The sequence below is a fragment of the Jaculus jaculus genome, chromosome 17, assembly GCF_020740685.1.
Source record: "Jaculus jaculus isolate mJacJac1 chromosome 17, mJacJac1.mat.Y.cur, whole genome shotgun sequence".
Lineage (NCBI taxonomy): Eukaryota > Metazoa > Chordata > Mammalia > Rodentia > Dipodidae > Jaculus > Jaculus jaculus.
In genome coordinates, this window is record NC_059118.1 from 1,588,493 (window position 1) to 1,608,223 (window position 19,731).

General features: G+C 42.1%; 1 protein-coding gene and 1 non-coding gene across 3 annotated transcripts in view; both read right to left on the minus strand.

Moving 5' to 3' along the window:
* Window positions 1-19,731, minus strand: part of Tcaim (T cell activation inhibitor, mitochondrial) — a 48,576-nt gene that overhangs the window by 3,673 nt on the left and 25,172 nt on the right. For both annotated transcript variants that reach the window (XM_045136805.1, XM_004662130.3), the window contains exons 5-10: window positions 18,535-18,787; window positions 12,317-12,439; window positions 9,109-9,206; window positions 8,797-8,888; window positions 2,563-2,795; window positions 1,738-1,869 (exon numbers count right to left, since the gene is read on the minus strand). In XM_045136805.1, coding sequence (XP_044992740.1) covers window positions 1,738-1,869; window positions 2,563-2,795; window positions 8,797-8,888; window positions 9,109-9,206; window positions 12,317-12,439; window positions 18,535-18,787 — 931 coding nt within the window. The remainder of the gene's footprint in view (window positions 1-1,737; window positions 1,870-2,562; window positions 2,796-8,796; window positions 8,889-9,108; window positions 9,207-12,316; window positions 12,440-18,534; window positions 18,788-19,731) is intronic.
* LOC123455642 lies at window positions 17,306-17,412 on the minus strand. The gene has a single exon (XR_006634031.1). It is a non-coding gene; the product is annotated as a U6 spliceosomal RNA (small nuclear RNA).

Below are 19,731 nucleotides of genomic sequence, written 5' to 3' on the forward strand. Positions count from 1 at the left end.
GTAGGCTCCCTCCAGGGTGGTCTCTCACACCTCTCTAGAAATGTATCCAGGAGGGACAGACCACACATCTCTTTGCCTTTGGCACACAACAGTGGCCAGGAAATAATGGCTGGAAGAACCAGTGAACAAATGCATGCCAGCCAAATCTTCCTGGGCAGGATCTTTAAAAAAAATCAATTTTTTAAGCTGGTTGTTGTGGCACATGCCTTTATTCCCAGCACTCGGGAGGCAGAGGTAGGAGGATCGCCATGAGTTTGAGGCCACCCTGAGACTCTATAGTGAATTCCAGGTCAGCCTGGGCCAGAGCGAGACCCTACCTCAGAAAAATAAAAATCAATTTTGTTTTGAAACAGGGTCTTACTCTGGCCTGGAACTTACTATGTATTCCAGGCTCAAGACAATCCTCTTGCATTAGCCTCCCAAGTCTTGGGATTGTGGGTGTGAGCCACCACACCAGGCTAACACTGTCTTTGGAATGTAAGGCCATTTTCATCACAGCACATAAACCAGACATCATGTAGCAACAGCTGGATGGCTACTAAAGGAAACTACTGATTGCATGTCTCTTAGAGTTCAAACAGCTGGGCGTAGTGGCACACGCCTTTAATCCCAGCAGTAGGGAGGCAAAAGTAGGAGGATTTCTGTGAGTTTGAGGCCAGTTTGGGACTATAGAATGAATTCCATGTCAGCTGGGTTAGAGTGAGACGCTATGTTGAAAAATCAAACAAAAAAAAGTTGAAAACAACAATGACAACAACAAAAAAAACCCAACAATGTTTACTTAAAACTTCTTTTCAATGTAATTTAATGCATATAAAGGATTCTGTTAAAAGGTTTTAAAACAAAGATTTCTGTTAAATATAATAACTTCCCCTCTTCTTGCTACTCTTCCACATGGAGAGTTTCTATTTGATATTTCTATTTGCCATATTGTTCCTGAGCTGAATTCTGTATGAACAAGCCTGAACTTTCCCCACGATGTATGTGCTGGTAATATAATGTGGTTTATTATATTTCCAAACAGTGACCTCTAATATCATCTAAGATGGGGGAATAAATAAATGTAGAATAGCCATGTTTAATATAAGTATTATATTTTAATTAATTACATAATTTTAAAGGTTATACTCTTATATCCCTTCTCTGACCCACTAGGAAGGTATTCTACCATTAGCCTTTCAATACATTTGTTTTTCTCCTTTTTGGTGGTTGTTATTTTGTTTGTTGAGACAGGAACTTACCATACAACCATGTTGGTCTTAGGCTTTCAGTGATTCTCCTGTTTTGGCTTACTGAGTGCTGGTATTATAAGCATGAGCCCACACTGAGCCCCTTAGTAGTCTTTTTTTTTTTTTTTTTTTTTTGAGGCAAGCCCAACAGACTGACCTTCTTTTAATGAGAGAGAGAGACAGAGAGAGAGAGAACAAGTGAGAGTGAGAGAGAGAATTGGTACACCAGGGCTTCAAGCCACTATAACCAAACTCCAGATACATGTGCCACCTTGTGCACACGTGTGACCTTGTGCATGTGTCACCTTTGTGTCTGGCTTATGTGGGATCTGGGGAGTCAAATATGGGTCCTTAGGCTTTGCAGGCAAGTGCCTTGACCACTCTCCCATCTCTCCAGCCTGCCTCAGTACACTTTTAATGTTTCAATGTACAATTTCCAAGTTCTGACTACCTGGTTATTTCTAAGTCCAATGGAATCTCTGGGCTCCCAGAGGTGATCAGTACTTACTCTTCCTTTCTTTTCAGGTTCTCTCGGGCCTGATGGGCTTTGGTTCTCATAAACCACCGGAGGCTTGCTGGGTCACAGAGGACTGGGATATTGAAATGTCCAAGTTCATGCAAGCTTGGAGCATATCTGTCACTGAAATGAAGCATGCGTTAAGAAACATTACTAAATCCTCTACCCTGAAAATGGTTTATTGATCTTAAGTTATAACACTGACTCAAAGCCCCCAAAGACCCACTTCCCAGGGATGAGCAGTACTATGACCTGCATGGCTGTCTTTCTTGCAGTGAGTTTGTGAGAGGGTGAGAATGCATTTAAGCACCCAGAAAAGTCTGTACTATGTAATATATATTGCAAACAGTAGAAGCACAAAAATGATTGCTACTTATCTAATCCTATAAAGGTTTCTATAGGATTGACTTTGCCCAGTAGTAGCCATATATTCAAAGAATGTTCTTGAGATTCATTCCTTTAGTAGAACAAGGTTACTGACACAAGCAGTGATACCTTTTTTTTGGGGGGGGGAAGGGTCTCATGTAACCCAGGTTGGCTTTAGACTAGCTATGTAGCTGAGGATGACCTTGAACTTCTGTTCCTCTCTTGACTTTACCTCTTGAGTGCTGGGATTACAGGTGTGTGACACCATGCCCAGTTTAGGCAGTGCTGAGGTCAAACCCAGGGCTTTGTGCATGCTACTGAGCTACACTCCAAAACGCCATTTAAAAACATTCCTAAGAGCCACACAATGAAATACAAAGCACTTTGACATGTGGCACATGCAAAATCCAACCATGGACAAGAGGGAGCCTTCCAATTTCAGGTACTTACCTGTTGAGGATCATTTGTAAGCCACGGAGACTTTGTGGGTGAAAAGGGACCCTATTTTTTAATAGCTGATTATAGAACACATTGAGAAGAGAATAGTATTCCTCCAGTGTTAATACTGGCTGTAACTCTTCGATGTACACAACTTGTATGCCACCCAGGAGAGAGCTGATTTGGTCTTCCAAAGCTGTTTGTTTCCTCTGAAGGTCAAAGTAACTTGGCAATCTTTCAAAAAGCTATAGTACAAACAAGAGGATGCATTTAGCTTTATGCTATGGTAATAACTCTAGGAGTACAAAATGGTGTTGAGAAAGTTTAAAAAAAATGATTTTTTCTAGAAGGATCATTAAAGCAAAAGATCTTAAGAAACTTGATATATGAAGCTGAAGTCTTTTTTTTTTTAACTTTATTTGTTCATTTATTTATTTGAGAGTGACAGACACAGAGAGAAAGGCAGAGAGAGAGAGAGAATAGGCGTGCCAGGGCCTCCAGCCACTGCAAACGAACTCCAGACACGTGTGCCCCTGGTGCATCTGGCTAACGTGGGTCCTGGGGAATCGAGCCTTGAACCAGGGTCCTTAGGCTTCTCAGGCAAGTGCTCAACTGCTAAGCCATCTCTCCAGCCCCACACTCATAAGCTGAAGTCTTAATATTCAAAACAAACCACTCTAAGCCGGGTGTGGTGGCGCATACCTTTAATCCCAGCACTCGGGAGGCAGAAGTAGGAGGATTGCCATGAGTTCAAGGCCACCCTGAGATGACAGAGTTAATTCCAGGTCAGCCTGGACCAGAGTGAGATCCTACCTCAAAAAAACCAAGAAAAAACAAAAACAAAACAAAAAACCCCCCACAAAACCAAAAAACAAACCACTCTAAATCTACGGACTTTTAGATAGAAATTGAGTAGAGACTTTCAAAAGGGACAAATTCCAAATAAACAAATTCCAAATAAAAGTAAGTCCTAGGCATTAATAGTTAAAGATTCAGGTGAGTTTAGAATAAATAAATAAAATAAGACATTTTTAGAAATAAAGTACATGTCTTATTCCAATTTTAGTCTACTCCTTCAAAATTTATTTTTTAAAATATTGTGTTTGTTTATAAGGGGGGGGGGCAGACTAGGGCCTCTAGCCCCTGCAAATGAACTCTATATACATGTGCCACCTTGTGCATCTGGCTTAGGTGGATCCTGGGGAATCAAACCTGGGTTCTTTGGCTTTTCAGGCAAGTGCCTTAATTGCTAAGGCATCTCTCCAGCCCCCAAATTTACTTTCAATCAACTAAATTCAATTAAATCCAATAGGCATTACTAATCACCTACTGTGTACGTGAGCAATGAACTGGATCCACAGTGTATAGTGAGAGTTCATCTTCGTCTGAGGAGTCGGGGGAGGGACAACAAGACAAAGCAAAGCCCCAAGGTCAGTGCAGGTGCCACATGAGGTCAACAGACACTAGACTAGGTACAGGCAATGTTTGCTGGCCGGACATCTGATTTGACTAAAAGTTTAATGTGGTTCAGAAAGGGAGATGAATGTGGGATGTTCTGGGGAGAATTAAGAGCATGTCCAAAATCAATAAGGAGCTGAACATGACTGGAGTGTGATGTGTTTGTTGGGAGTGCAAGGATAAAAGGCTGAAGGGGAGGTGGGAACTAGGGTCAGGAGAACCTTAAGACTTAGATTTTCTATTAAAAGCTAGGATCTACACAATGTTAAGTGGAAGGCACCAAATATTCACCTATAATGACAACAAAATTAAGGTTCTATAAATTATCCATCACCTATTCATTATATTTTGTAAAAAATAATCCTAGGGCTAGAGATGTGGCTTAGTGGTTAAGGTGCTTGCCAGCAAAGCCAAAGGACCCAGGTTCAATTCCCGAGTACCCATGTAAAGCCAGATACACAAGGTGGCACATGCGCCTGGAATTTGTTTGCACTAACAAGAAGCCCTGGTGAGCCCATTATTGCTCTCTATCTGCCTATCTCGCTCTCTCCCTCTCTTAAATAAATAAACAAATAAAATGTTTTTTTTTTTTTTAATCTTCCTTACTTTTTGATTCTATTCTTGTTGAATTATCTCTCTTTTTTTCCCTTCAAGGTAGGGCCTCTCTATAGCCCAGGATGACCTGGAATTCATTATGTAGCTGGCCTTAAACTCACAGCAATGCTCCTGGAATCTGGAACTAAAGGTGTGCACCATCATGATTGGCTTGATTCTACTCTTTTTAAAAAAATTTTACACAGGAGCCATAGATTGTTACTAGAAAACTTTCAGTGCCAGGGATGGGATACCTTCCAGTGAGTGGTTGGCCAGGGAGGTCCTTGATGCCCCCCAAACATTACAGGCCATTGCTGAGGCCCTTGGTTTCCCATCAGGAATAGATGGTAAGAACCTATTGTGAAGAATCCACCCACTTGGGGTACAAGGTCACCGAGAACCTTGTTGGAGCGGAGCTGAAAACCTCCTCCATGTAGACCAGCTGACAGAAAGCTGAAAAAGCCATGCTGCATGCAGTTCAATGGGAGAGAGGGAAATCACCAGTGGAGATACCCAACAGTGAACACTGCAAGCCTTATATTTGTCCAGCCAGGCCAAATGAGCCAATGGGTGCAATAGTGACATGTCTGTCATGGTGGAAACCAACTGCCCTCTAATTGGACTGGAGGTCTGCTCCATGGGAGGGAATACATCCCTGATACTAAAAACCTACAACAGGGGTAATTATGAGCCCGAGGAGTATAATATCCACTGTTTCCTGGCTAAATGTATATGCTATGCTCACCAACTGCCCAGTAAGCACTTCTCTTAATGTTCATACCCATATATTAATACTACTCTCACTTTTGGCTAGAGAAGCTTCTCTTTTCAGATGGTAGTGACCTTGGGATGACTCAGAAGGCACCATGGTGCTGAGAAGAAGTGACAGAGGAGTGTTCAGCACTGAAATATCTCAATCACACTTTCCATGGCTCAGAGTCCATTGCAGAAGAGGTGGCGGGAAGAATGTAAGAGCCAAAGGAAGGGTAGGACTCCTTATAACATGCTCCTCCAGACACAAAAGGGCCTGGATATCCATGACCTCACAGTGTCTGACACTACCTACACAAGACCATCATAATAGGAAGAAAAGATCATGACATCAAAATAAAAGAGAGACTGATTGAGAGGGGGAGGGGATACGATAGAGATTGGAGTTTCAAAGGGGAAAGTGGGGGGAGGGAGGGAATTACCATGGGATATTGTTTACAATTTTGGAAGTTGTCAAAAATATTAAAAAATTAAAAAAATTATTTATTTGCTAAGCAGAGAGTAAAAATGGGTATGCCATGGTCTCTTGCCACTGTAAATGAACTCCAGACACATACAGCACTTTGTACATCTGGCTTTACATGGGTACTGGGGAATCAAACTTGGATCATCAGGCCTTGAGAAGAAGCACCTTTAATCACTGAGCCATCTCTCCAGCCCTGATTCTACTCTTTTTTTTTTGTTTTGTATTTTTGAGGTAGTGTCTCACTCTGGCCCAGGCTGACCTGGAATTCACTATGGAGTCTCAGCGTGGCCTCCAACTCATGGCAATCCTCCTACCTCTGCCTCCCAAGTGCTGGGATTAAAGGCGTGAGCCACCACGCCCGGCCTGATTCTACTCTTAATGATACTGATTTTTAGAGCATGTATACATATACATACATATATATATTTTTTATTTTTTCAAGGTAGAGTCTCACTCTAGTCCAGGCTGGCCTGGAACTCACTATGTAGTCTCAGGGTGGCCTTGAACTTATGGTGATTCACCTACCTCTGTCTCCCAAGTGCTGAGATTAAAGGCGTGCACCACCACGCCTGGCAAGAGTATATTTTTTATTTTTATTTATTTACTTAGAGACATTGAGAGAAAGTATGGATGCAACAGGGACTCCTGCCACTCAAATGAACTCCAGATGCATGCACCACTTTGTGTATCTGGTTTTATGTGGGTACTAGGGAATCAAACCTAGGCCATCAGGCTTTATAAGCAAGCACCTCTAACTGCTGAGCCATCTCTACAGTCATTCAGAATATTTTTTTTTATAAGAGAGTGAGAGTGAGACAGCAAGGGGGGTGGTGGGGGAGAGAAAGAAAGAAAGAAAGAATTGCATGCCAGGGTCTCCAGCCATTGTAGTTGAACTCCAGAAACGTGTACCACCTTGTGCGCATGTGTGACCTTGTGCATCACCTTGTATGTCTGGCTTATGTGGGATCTGGGGAGTTGAACATGGGTCCTTAGGCTTTGCAGGCAAGTGCCTTAACTGCTCAGCCATCTTTAGAGCCCAGAATATTTTTATTTTGGGATTGTTCCCTAACAATGGTTTTGAGGTACGGGTACTGAGCACACAGAGGACCACAGCATGCCTTGTAAATTATAGGCACAATTACTATCTTCATGTGATTGTTTCCCTGGCTTACAAAACATATTAAAATGTATACAACTAAACACACTAAACTATGTGTACTTTACTGTAGATAGACCTCACTCAGTAAATCCATTAAAAACAAATGAAACAAAACAAAACACAGGCTCTTGGGCTACATTTCAGAAAAGACAATATATTACCACGTTAAAAATTGCCCTAGGGGCTGGAGAGATGGCTTAGTGGTTAAGCGCTTGCTTGTGAAGCCTAAGGACCCCGGTTCGAGGCTGAATTCCCCAGGTCCCACGTTAGCCATATGCACAAGGGGGCGCACGTGTCTGGAGTTCGTTTACAGTGACTGGAAGCCCTGGCGTGCCCATTCTCTCTCTCTCCCTCTATCTGTCTTTCTCTCTGTGTCTGTCGCTCTCAAATAAATAAATAAAAAATGAACAAAAAATATTTTTAAAAAATTGCCCTAGGACTGAGCGTAGTGGTACACACCTTTAATCCCAGTACTTGGGAGACAGAGGTAGAAGGATGACAGTGAGTTCAAGGCCACCCCGAGACTTCGCAGTGAATTCCAGGTTAGCCTGGGCAAGAGCGAGACCCTACCTTGAAATACAAAAACAAAAACAACAAAAAAATTTGCCCTAGGGTTGGAGAGATGGCTTAGTGGTTAAGGTGCTCGTCTCCAATGCCAAAGGGCCCAGGTTCAATTCTCTAGGACCCACGTAAGCCAGATGTACAAGGTGGTACATGTGTCTAGAGTTCTTTTGCAGGAGCTGGAGACCCTGGCATGCCCATTCTCTCCCTTTCTGTAGCTTAAATAAATAAATAAGGGCTGGAGGGATGGCTTAGCAGTTAAGGCATTTGCTTGCAAAAAGGACCCTGGTTCGATTCCCCAGGACCCATGTTAGTCAGATGCACAAGGGTGCACATATCTGGAGTTCGTTTGCAGTGGCTGGAGGCCCTGGTGTGCCCTCTTTCTCTCCCCTTTTCTCTGTCAAATAAATAAATAAATGAAAATATTTTTTAAAAATTAAAAACATAAAATGTTAAAAAAATTGCATTATAGGAGCCAGGGTGATGGCTCAGTGGTTAAAGGTGCTTTCTTGCAAGGCCTGCTGGCTCAGGTTCAATTCTCCAGCCACCCATGTAAAGTTGGATGGGCATTTAGGTATTCATTTATAGGGGCCAAATACCCTGGCTTGTGTGCACATGCATACACATATGCAAATAAATAATATTAAAAAATTGCCACAGAAGTTCATTTTTCCTCTGAAATCTTAGCTCTGTAATGTTAAGAATCATATCTGGAGCCAGGCATGGTGGCGCATGCCTTTAATCCCAGCACTCAGAAGGCAGAGATAGGAAGATTGCCATGAGTTCAAGGCCACCCTGAGATGACATAATGAATTCCAGGTTAGCCTGAGCTAGAGTGAGACTTTACCTCTAAAAAACAAACTAAAACAAAAACAAAAAAATCATATCTGGCCAGCCATGGTGGTGCACGCCTTTAGTCCTAGCACTTGGGAGGCAGAGATAGGAGGATTGGCATGAGTTTCAGGCCAGCCTGAGGCTAAGGAGTGAATTCCAGGTCAGTCTGGGCTATAGTAAGACCCTACCTCAAAAAACCAAAATAAATAAATAAATAAGAAAGAAAGAAAGAAAGAAAGAAGGAGAGAAAGAAAGAAAGAAAGGAAGGGAGAAAGAAAGAATCAGATCTGTGAACAGCTGGAGTTATAGTTTACAGTTACTAGCTCACTGACATGATAGCAGCACTGGCGTGAAAGCATGTGGATGACAAGTGGGAGAGACCTGATTTTCAGCTCTTTCTTACTTTCATCCAGTGATGGTGGACATCTGTGGTTCCCAGCATTACATGGCCCACTGCACTCATACCAGAGCGGTCTGTGAATATGATGGTACATCCTGATGAGAAAACACAAACCTTTGGTCAAGGTCCTCAAAGGCTTCATCCTTTCAGCATGGTGAAGATAATTATTTAAATTTAATGTAAAACTCAGGATTATATTTAGTAGAAGCTTAAAGGCTATTTTTAAGTGTTTGCTTTATCTAAAAGAAGTGACAAGTCTTCTCTGGCACAGTATACAGATGTGCACTGCAGCTACATCTGAGCATGAAAGGTTACCTTTTGCATTCTGAAGTGGTTCCAGATTCTGCTGGGCTAGGCGGCCCAGGCTGTGTAGCTGGCTGCAACGGTGGGCGATGCCCCAGCCCCTCTGCCACCTAGGCCAACAGACATGGGCATGTTAACAGTTAAGCATGGAGGAATAGCAGGCTCTCACCTCAACTGCCTAACTTCAGAGAAAGTCAGTGAACTTTCTGAAGCATACCCTATTTACCATGTTTTAACTGATCTCATGTTTCTAAATTGGTGGATTCTTTTTATTTTAGACAGGGCCTTACTGTGTAGGTCCCCTTCACCCTGCCCTTCAGAGCTGGGATTATAGGCTCCTGCTACCACATCCAGAGCTAGTTGATTTTTAAAGAGGCAACCAAATGGCAAATAAATTATCAGGGGTAAAGACATGTTGAGGAATGCAAATATTTAACAAAGCAGATGATTACTATGTTGTTTCTATTAAAATAAGAGGATGATGCTCAGGGTGTAGTTGAGGCAGGACAGAAAAATAGGAAAAAAATCTGGGAGCTATGCAGGGTGGTATGCACTCAGGAGGCTGAGGTAGGAGGACCACTGTAAGTTGAAGGCCAGCGTGGGCTGCAGAGTGAGTTTCAGGTCAGCCTGGACTAGAGTGAGACTTTGCCTAAAAAATAAAATAAGGAACCCCCTCCAAAAATTGGCAGATATGAGAAGGGAAAGGAGCCCTGTCAGTCAGGAATCTGGTTAAAATATCTCATTAGCAGTGAAGCAAGAATTCAAGACCAGAGGATGTAGAGATGGCTTGGTTAAAGGTGCTTGCTGACAGCCTGGGTTTGATTCTCCAGTACCCACATAAAGCTAGATAGATGCACAAAGTGGTGCATGCATCTGGACTTCATTTGCAGTGGTAGGAGGCTGTGGTACATCCACACTCTTTCTCTTTTTTCTCTTGTATAAGTGTGTGTGTGTGTGTGTGTGTGTGTGTGCATGACACACACAAACTAGAGGTGGTGGAGAACCAGCATACTTGGGGGGATGGGGTAGGAGGGTTGCTGTGAGTTCAAGGCCAGCTTCAGACTACATAGTGAATTCCAGGCGTGCCTCGGCTACAGTGAAACCTTATCTCAAACAAACAATAAACAAACAAACAACCACACAAATAAAAAATTCCAGCCCAATTAGAAACTACTTAAGACATTTCTCTTCTCACAGTTGTAAACCTGCAATTTTTTAGGAATCTCATCAGAAACCCCATTTACCAGGAAAGGACATGCTCTAACCCTTGTGAACCCCCAGTTGTTTCTGATTTTATTTATCAGATTATCATTACTCTAAGGCGTCTCTGTAGCCACATGGTAATCTCATTTATGAAAAAAAAAGGTTTCTTTACCTTTTGAGATGTTAAGTTGAAAGCCACCAAAATGGTATATATGATTACTGTTCACACTTTTAACTGTGACTTTCTTGAGGAGCCTGAACCCACACTTGGACATGCCTTACTTTGTTACTCTAATTTGGAAGACATATCCAAGGTTGAGTGTATCTTTTTTTTTTTTTTTTTTTTAAATATTTTAGGGGCTGGAGAGATGGCTTAGCAATTAAGGTACTTGCCTGCAAAGCCAAAGGTCCCAGGTTTGATTCCCCAGGACTCATGTAAGCCAGATGCAGAGGGTGGCACATGTACCTGAGGTTCATTTGCAGTGACTAAAGGCCTTGGTGTGCCCATTCTCTTTCTGTATTTGCCTCTCTCTCTCAAATAAATAAAAATTTAAAAAAATATTTTATTTATTTGAGGGAAAGAGAGAAAGATGAAGAGGGAGATTGAGAAAATGGGGTGCCAGAGCCTATAGCCACTACAAATGAACTCTAGACATATGTGCCACTTTGTGCATCTGGCTTACATGGGTCCTGGGGAATTTAACCTGGGTCTTTAGGCTTTGCAGGCAAGTGCCTTAACCACTAAGTCATCTCTCCAGGCCTGTTTTTTAAAAATATTTTTAAAAATTTATTTGAGAGAGGGAGATAGAGAGAGAGAAAACGGGTGGGCCAGGGCCTATATTCACTGCAAACAAACACCAGATGCATGTACTATCTTGTGCATCTGGCTTATGTGGGTACAAGACGCTTTGCAGGCAAGTGTCTTGACCACTGAGCCATTTCCCCAGCCTGAATGTGTCTTTCTTGCTGACAGCCTTTTTTTTCTCCTATCTAGCCATTGGCTTAAAGCCTATGTTAAACTATGTGAAAATACCTTTAATAAAATCTCAACTCTGCTTCGTACTACTTAGTCACAGATCCTGGTTTTGCTCGAGTTGAGGTCTCTAAACTATAAGGGGCCTCCTCAGCTGCTGGGGCACAATGTAGAGCTATCTCTGTCCTCTCAGTGCTGACAATCAGTGGCAGAGCAGGAACAACATATTCTCTCTCTCTCTCCACTCTCTCTGAGATAGGTCTACTATGTAGCTCAGGTTGGCCTAAAACTCACTGTATAACCCAGATTAGCCTAGACTTCATTATGTAGCTCAGACTGGCCTAAGACTTGAGACCCTTCTGCTCTAGCCCTCAAGATCTGGGATTGCAAGCGTGTGTCATTATGTCTGGCTCCCCACCTCTTGTTAAATACAACTCTTACATCATGGAATATAATTATTGCTTTATATATGTAAATATAATATGTATATGGTGAAGGATATATATATTGAGGTAGGGTCTCACTCTAGCCCAGACTGACCTGGAATTCACCCTGTAGTCTCAGGGTGGCCTTGAACTCATGGTGATCCACCTACCTCTGCCTCCCAAGTGCTGGGATTAAAGGCATGAGCCACCACACCTGGCTATTTTTCTTACTTTTATGAGACAAAGTCTCAATTACCCTAGCTTGGCCTTAAATGTGCCATGTATCCAAGACTGGCCTTGAACTCCTGATCCTCCTTCCTCCACCCTGCTAATTATGCGTGTGCTACCATACCACCCACTTTAAAGGGATATTTTTCTTAGAAATTTATGTAAAAAAGCTAAACCATCAGACTAAAGCTAGAATTTAAACTTTACTTCCATATTTTACACAAAAAATTATTGATAATTTTCTAATAGACAATTGGATTATACTTTTTCAAAAACTCAGCTGAAGGATACTGTTATCAGAGCAACTGAAAATGCAAATATATAAGCCTAGAGGGTCTGGCAGTGATTCTTCCACATCTCAGCCTCTGCATCAGGCTTTCCTAATCATTACCTGATGTCTGAGAGCTGCAGTAGATCTGACAGCTCGTCCTTGAGACGATCCAGCTCCTTCCGAAGTGGCAAACTGTTATTCAGCTTGGTAACAGCACTTTTCCCATTGTTATCTAACCAGGACCTGGAGATAAAGGACAGAGACACAAACTCTGATTACAATGTTAACATTTTTAGTGTTAAAGCACACATGTGGCTGAGGGTGGACTTAGTGGCAGAGTGCTCGCCTAGTGCTTTGCTAGCCCTAGATTCAGCCCCGAGTATTTCTACTGCTAAAGCACACACGTGGCTGAGGGTGGACTCAGTGGCAGAGTGCTCGCCTAGTGCTTTGCTAGGCCTAGAGTCAACCCCTAGTATTGCAACCAAATAAAATAAAATGACAAAAAAGCAGACCACCACATTATCTTAAAGCGGTTCCAATGTCAACCAGAGCTTTTCATCATACTCTTATTTCTTTTTTTAAAATTTTATTTATGTATTTATTTGAGAGTGACAGAGAAAGAGGCAGAGAGAGAGAGAGAGAGAGAGAGAAAGAGAGAGGGGGGGAGAGAGAGAGAGGGAGGGAGGAAGAATGGGCATGCCAGGGCCTCCGGCCACTGCAAACGAACTCCAGACACATGCGCCCCCTTGTGCATCTGGCTAACGTGGGTCCTGGGGAATGGAGCCTCGAACCGGGTTCCTTAGGCTTCATAGGCAAGTGCTTAACTGCTAAGCCATCTCTCCAGCCCCATATTCTTATTTCTAATGAGACCATTTTTAGAAGGGAAATACCATCTTGTCTTGAGAATAACATGCAACTGTCAAGTCACATTATAGTTGCAACTTCCTTTATGTACTGCAAAAAATTAAATTTTCATTGCACCGAACTTGTCATTAGGTTTCTAGAGACGGGATAGTTCTGAAGAACATGAATATTCTTCAAAACCTTCACTTCCATTTTTTGCAACTCTTGTCTGCTGTGTTAGGTCAGTTACCCAGTGAAGGAAGAACTAAGTATACATATGCGTGAAGGATGATGTGGCAGAGCTGCAGTCTCTTTGGTACTGGGGCTTGAACTCACCATGCTGGGCAAGTGCTCTGCCACTTAAATATACCTCCAGCCTCCATATTTATGCCATAGTTCTTTTTTGTCTTTTTGGTTCTTTGAGGTAGGGTCTCTCTGTAGCCCAGGCTGGCCTGGAATTCACTATATAGTTTTAGACTGGCCTCAAACTCACAGCAGTCCTCTGTTTCTCAAGTGTTGGGATTAAAGGCATGCACCACCATGCCCAGCTATGCCAGGTTGATAAAGGTACTGGATGGGTTCTATGAATCTGTCATAGATTAATGTACACAGCAATGTTTGAAACATATTTCCTATTCTTCTTTTTTTAATGATTTTTATTTATTTATTTATTAGAGATAGAGAGAAAGGGAGAGAGAGAGAGAGTGAGAATGGGCACAGCAGGGCCTCTAGCCACTGCAAACAAACTCCAGACGCATGCACCACCATGTGCATCTGGTTTACATGGGACCTGGAGAATTGAACCTGTGTCCTTAGGCTTTGTAGGCATGTGCCTTATTTGCTAAGCCATCTCTCCAGCCCCATATTTCCTATTCTTGAAGAAAACATTTTTATTTACTTATATGCCAGGAGAGAGAAAGAGAGAGAAAGAGAGAGAGAGAGAGAGAGAGAGAGAGAGAGAGAGAGGAGAAAGAAAGTGAGGTTTTTCAGGTGAACCAGGGCCACTTGCCACTGTAAACAAACTCCAGATGCATGTACCAGTTTGTGCATCTGGCTTTACATAGGTACTGGGAAATCAAACCTAGGCCAGCAGACTTTGCAAGCAGGTGCTCTTAACTGCTAGCAATCACTTCAGCCCTCTCTATTCTTTTTTTTTTTTAATTTTTATTAACATTTTCCATGATTATAAAATATATCCCATGGTAGTTCCCTCCCTCCCCACCCCCACACTTTCCCATTTGAAATTCCATTCTCCATCATATTACCTCCCCATTACAATCATTGTAATTACATATATACAATATCAACCTATTAAGTATCCTTCTCCCTTCCTTTCTCTACCCTTTATGTCTCCTTTTTACCTTACTGGCCTCTGCTACTAAGTATTTTCATTCTCACGCAGAAGCCCAGTCATCTGTAGCTAGGATCCACATATGAGAGAGAACATGTGGCGCTTGGCTTTCTGGGCCTGGGTTACCTCACTTAGTATAATACTTTCCAGGTCCATCCATTTTTCTGCAAATTTCATAACTTCATTTTTCTTTACTGCTGAGTAGAACTCCATTGTATAAATGTGCCACATCTACATTATCTACTCATCTGTTGAGGGACATCTAGGCTGGTTCCATTTCCCAGCTATTATAAATTGAGCAGCAATAAACATGGTTGAGCATGTACTTCTAAGGAAATGAGATGAGTCCTTTGGATATATGCCTAGGAGTGCTATAGCTGGTTCATATGGTAGATCAATCTTTAGCTGTTTTAGGAACCTCCACACTGTTTTCCACAATGGCTGGACCAGATTGCATTCCCACCAGCAGTGTAGAAAGCCCTCTCTATTCTTAAGAACTCACTTTCTAGTATAGTGTAATAAAATATGAGCGTGTCATATTTATTAAAGATAGGAATTTTATTGAACATTTAAGTGAAGAAATTATGGAGACTCAGCTTAGACAATGGCCCCTGAAGAATAGCATTTATTTTGTTGAACTGGATTTTTTTTTTTTAGTTTGCACACCATTTACATTTTTATTTTATTTTATTTTTTAATTTTTTTGGTTTTTCAAGGTAGGGTCTCACTCTGGCTCAGGCTGACCTGGAATTCACTTTGTAATCTCAGGGTGGCCTCGAACTCACGGCGATCCTCCTACCTCTGCCTTCCGAGTGCTGGGATTAAAGGCGTGCGCCACCACGCCTGACTTACATTTTTATTTTATTTGGGACTTTAGCAGTATCTAAAATAAATCTTTAAAAATGGAAGTGATGATTGTGCTTTTTACATACTTTATTTGGGGTTCACAGTTTAAAAACTGACTGGGCTGGAAGGATGGCTTAGCAGTTAAGGCGTTTGCCTGCAAAGCCAAAGGACCCAGGTTTGATTCCTCAGGACCCACATTAGCCAGATGCACAAAGGAGTGCACATGTCTGGAGTTCATATGCAGTGGCTGGAGGCCCTGACATGCACATTCTCTCTCTCTTTCTCTTCCCCCTTTCTCTGTCAAATAAATAAAAATAAAATATTTTAAAAACCGACTTTGTTCTAAAAGCAGATGGAACACCACAACGCTACTACCTGCCACCCAGTAAGCTCAGGGTGCTTGCTGCTGCCTGGAGGCTGGCACACACAGTCCAAAAGTATTCCTCTTAATTGCCACAGCATGGGTGCCATGTAGGGATTAACTTTTTTTCTTCCCTTTTAATGTTTATTATTATTACTAACAGGATGTTTTGTGTGGATATATCTTGTGTTGGTACCCTCTTTTCCCCCATCCCTGCCCCCATTCATTGGGGATGCTTCTCAGTGGGGTTACAGGTATTCCCCATGGGGTTGTGGTTTATGCACTGTGGGAGCAGTAGTCAGTTATTTTGAGGGGGGAGGGCATGTCTCTGGGCATGATGTTTCAAACTGTAGTTCTTACTATCTTTCTGGCCCCTCTTCCACAAAATTCCCTGAGCCATGGTGGGTGAGTTTGAAGTCTACTTCAGTGAGGAGCTCTTGGGAGTCTCTGCTTTGGTAGGTATTGAGTATCCTTAGTGTCTGTCTCCTACACCCTGATGCTGATTATCAGGAACAATATGGAAGCAGCCCTCTTGCTCCTCATTTCCTCTGTGGATTCAGGTGTGGCTTGCTGAAGTGCAAGGAGAGTTTATCTCCTCTGGTCTACCTTCAGGACCAGAGAAGTGGGAGGAGCCGGGGAACCAGGATCCGGCCTACTCATTCTTCACTGTGCACACCCTCCCACTCTCTGGCTCAGGGTATCCGGTATTTGGGGACCCAAGGACACTTCAGTCAGGAAGGTGGAGCAAAGGGCCTGCCTGCTTCGGCAGCAAGCTCACAGGGTCCAAGCTGCCCCAAGCCAGCCCTGAACTGGATTTTTTTTAAACTTTATTTTATTTGAGAGAGAGAGAGAGAGAAATAAGCAGACAGCAGAGAGAGAGAGAGAGAAAGAGAGAGAGAGAGAGAGAGGGAAAGAGAGAGTGAGCATGAGCAAGCGTGCCAGGGCCTTCAGTCATTGCAAATGAACTCCAGATGCATGTGCCTCTGTCTTACATGGGTCCCGGGGAATCAAACCTGGGTTCTTTGGCTTTGCAGGCAAATGCCTTAACCACTAAGTCATCTCTCCAGACCCATTTTTGTTTTTTAAAACATATTTTTTGGCTGGGCATGGTGGCGCATGCCTTTAATCCCAGCACTTGGGAGGCAGAGATAGGAGAATCGCCATGAGTGTGAGGCCACCCTGAGACTACACAGTGAATTCCAGGTCAGCCTGAGCTAGAATGAAACTCAACCTTGAAAAAAAAAACCACATTTTTCTTGGGCAAAAATGGGTTATGTGGGTGGCTTGGGAATTGAATCCAGACCAGCAAGCTTTGCAAATGAGCTCCTTTAATTGCTGAGCCATATTCCAAGCCCCTATCATTACCTAAAACTTGCAAAGATCCTTCTACCATTGCCTTCCCAGTGCTTGGATTACGGGCCTGTGTCAACATGCCGACCTTGTGCATAGTATTTTGTCATATTTTTCACTTAACAATGTATTTTAACATCCTTTCCACATCAAAAGACAAACAAGCAAACATAAAAACATGCAAGTGTAAACACTAATGGTGGCTTTATAAATAAGGCACGTCAAATGATAAATATTTCATAATCTGGTTTTTATAATTAAAAATATTCTTTCTCAATAATCTCTTCAAGATATTTTGCAATGCTGCCCCTGACTCCCTCCATCTTTCCTTATCTTCCCTTCCCTTTTTCTTTTGTTTCAAAACATGGAATGCTTCACGAATTTGCATGTCATCCTTGTGTACAGGCTATGCTAATCTTCTGTGTATCATTCCAATTTTAGTATATGTGCTGCTGAAGCGTGCACCCCTTCCCATTTTCTTTGACCTCCCCCCCACCTCTTCCTTCCATCCTTCTTTCTCCTTTTTTTTTTTTTTTTTTTTTAAGGTAGGTTCTTGCTATAGTCCAGGCTGTCCTGGAATTCACTATGTAGTCTCAGGCTGGCCTCAAACTCACAGTGATCCTCCTACCTCTGGCTCCCAAGTGCTGGGATTAAAGGCATGTGTCAGCACACCAGGCTCCTTTTGTTTTTTGAGATTGGGATCACTATCCCAGACTGATATTGATTTCTCTCTCCTTCTATCTCTGCCTACCAAGTGCTGGGATGATAGCCATCTGTTACCATATCTGGTATATTTTTCTTTAAATATGGATTATTATATTAAATTTTATTAAGCATCACCTTTCCAAATAAATTGGACATGCCCAACATGTCAAAAAAAAAGTTAAGGGCTGGAGAGATGGCTTGCGGTTAAGCGCTTGCCTGTGAAGCCTAAGGACCCCGGTTCGAGGCTCGATTCCCCAGGACCCACATTAGCCAGATGCACAAGGGGGTGTACATGTCTGGAGTTCGATTGCAGTGGCTGGAGGCCCTGGCGCCCATTCTCTCTCTACCTCTCCCTCTGCCTCTTTCTCTCTCTCTCTTTGTCACTCTCAAATAAATAAATAAAAATGATTTAAAAAAATTAAAAAAAAAAGTTAAAATATATATATATAGTTTGAGTTTTGCCCCCTTCCACCTCTAGGGGTAAATTTAACAGAATTAAAAAAACTTAAAATATCTTGTATATATCTGGTATCAAAAGAGAAATAACAGCCAGAGAGATGGCTTAGAGTTAAGGTGCTTTCCTGAGAGGCCTAAGGACCCAGGTTCAAATTCCCACTTATCATGTAAACCAGATGCACAACATGGTGCATGTGTCTGGAGTTCATTTGCAGTGGCTGGAGGCCCTGCTGTGCTCATTCTCTCTCTACCTGTCCCCATCTCAAAAATCAGTAAATAAAAAAAGAGATAAATTAAATTGGAAGTATTCTTCTAACTTTAAGCAAGACAGTTACTGGGTTAACCATGTCACTATACTTTCATAGAGAACTAGGATGACATTTAAACATGAACCACAAATGGCTTTTAAATTAACTTTCTACATACGTTAGACTTGTTTCCATTCTGGAGGCTTGCTCAAGGTCTTCCTCAGGGTCTTTGAATCCAGTGAAGGAGTAGTAGGACTTGTCCCACTTGATGGGCCTATCAGGCATCCTTGTAGATTCTTTGAGAGGCTGGGAATGTGCATTAGTGTTCAAGCTTTGGATATGGTCAATAGACAAACTGCAGGAGTTGAGAATATATAACACTGTGCTTAGCAGATCTCTGGTGTGCAAAGTAAATTTGACTGCTCGAAATCCTAGAGAATATAATTCCCCCAAACATAATTAATATGGGTGATTACTTGTTTAACCTCACAGCAGTTTTTCATGCAACATTTATAAGTCAGAATCTTTAAAACATTCAATTTTTTAAATTAAAATGCATCCTATTGGTAAGTGGCTTGTACATGGAAAACTACTTCCCTTTTCCAAAACTCCACAGTGCTATTTCCCCTTCATAGATTTCTTTTTCTAGACTTGGGGCAGTTGCTAACCCATCCTGCCCAATGGGCCTGAGAATATTTTCAATGCTACCCATGAATTTGGTTTCTGAAGGGACAGGGAAGCATTCCTATGAGCAGGTGTCTAGAGCATGTGTGGGTGCCTCCATTGTGACACTGGGCATGTGGGGAGAGGACCCTGGCTACCTGGTCTCACTGTGGAGTTCAGGCTGACTGTGAACTCATGATCCTGCAGCCTCGGCTTCAGTGCTGGGATTGAATTCTATGATTACAAGAGAAATATATTTGTATAATTCCTAAAACTAATTAAACATTTCTTTGCAATACTACCTTGCACATGTTAGGCAAGTGCACTATTTACCACTGAACTATATACATCTCTAGCTCTTGTATAGCCTCACTATATATATCCGAGGCTGACCTCAGACTCACAATCCTTCTGCCTTAGTCCCCTAAGCAAGTATGTGCAAATACATATGTCCTGTGGGAGTGTGTATAGAGTCCAGAGGAGGATGGTGAGATTATTCCAAAGTTTATTCTAGGAAGTTTATGTAGGGTTGGGAATACAGCTCAGCAGTATAGTGCTTGCCTATTATATATGAGAGCCTAAGCTCAAATCCCTAGAATTGCAAAAGAAGAGTTTACATTTGTAAATTTACATATCCAAAAATAAAGCATAAAGATTCATTCTTACCTATGGGTATTATCAATAAAAGATTCAATGATAATGGGTAAAAATA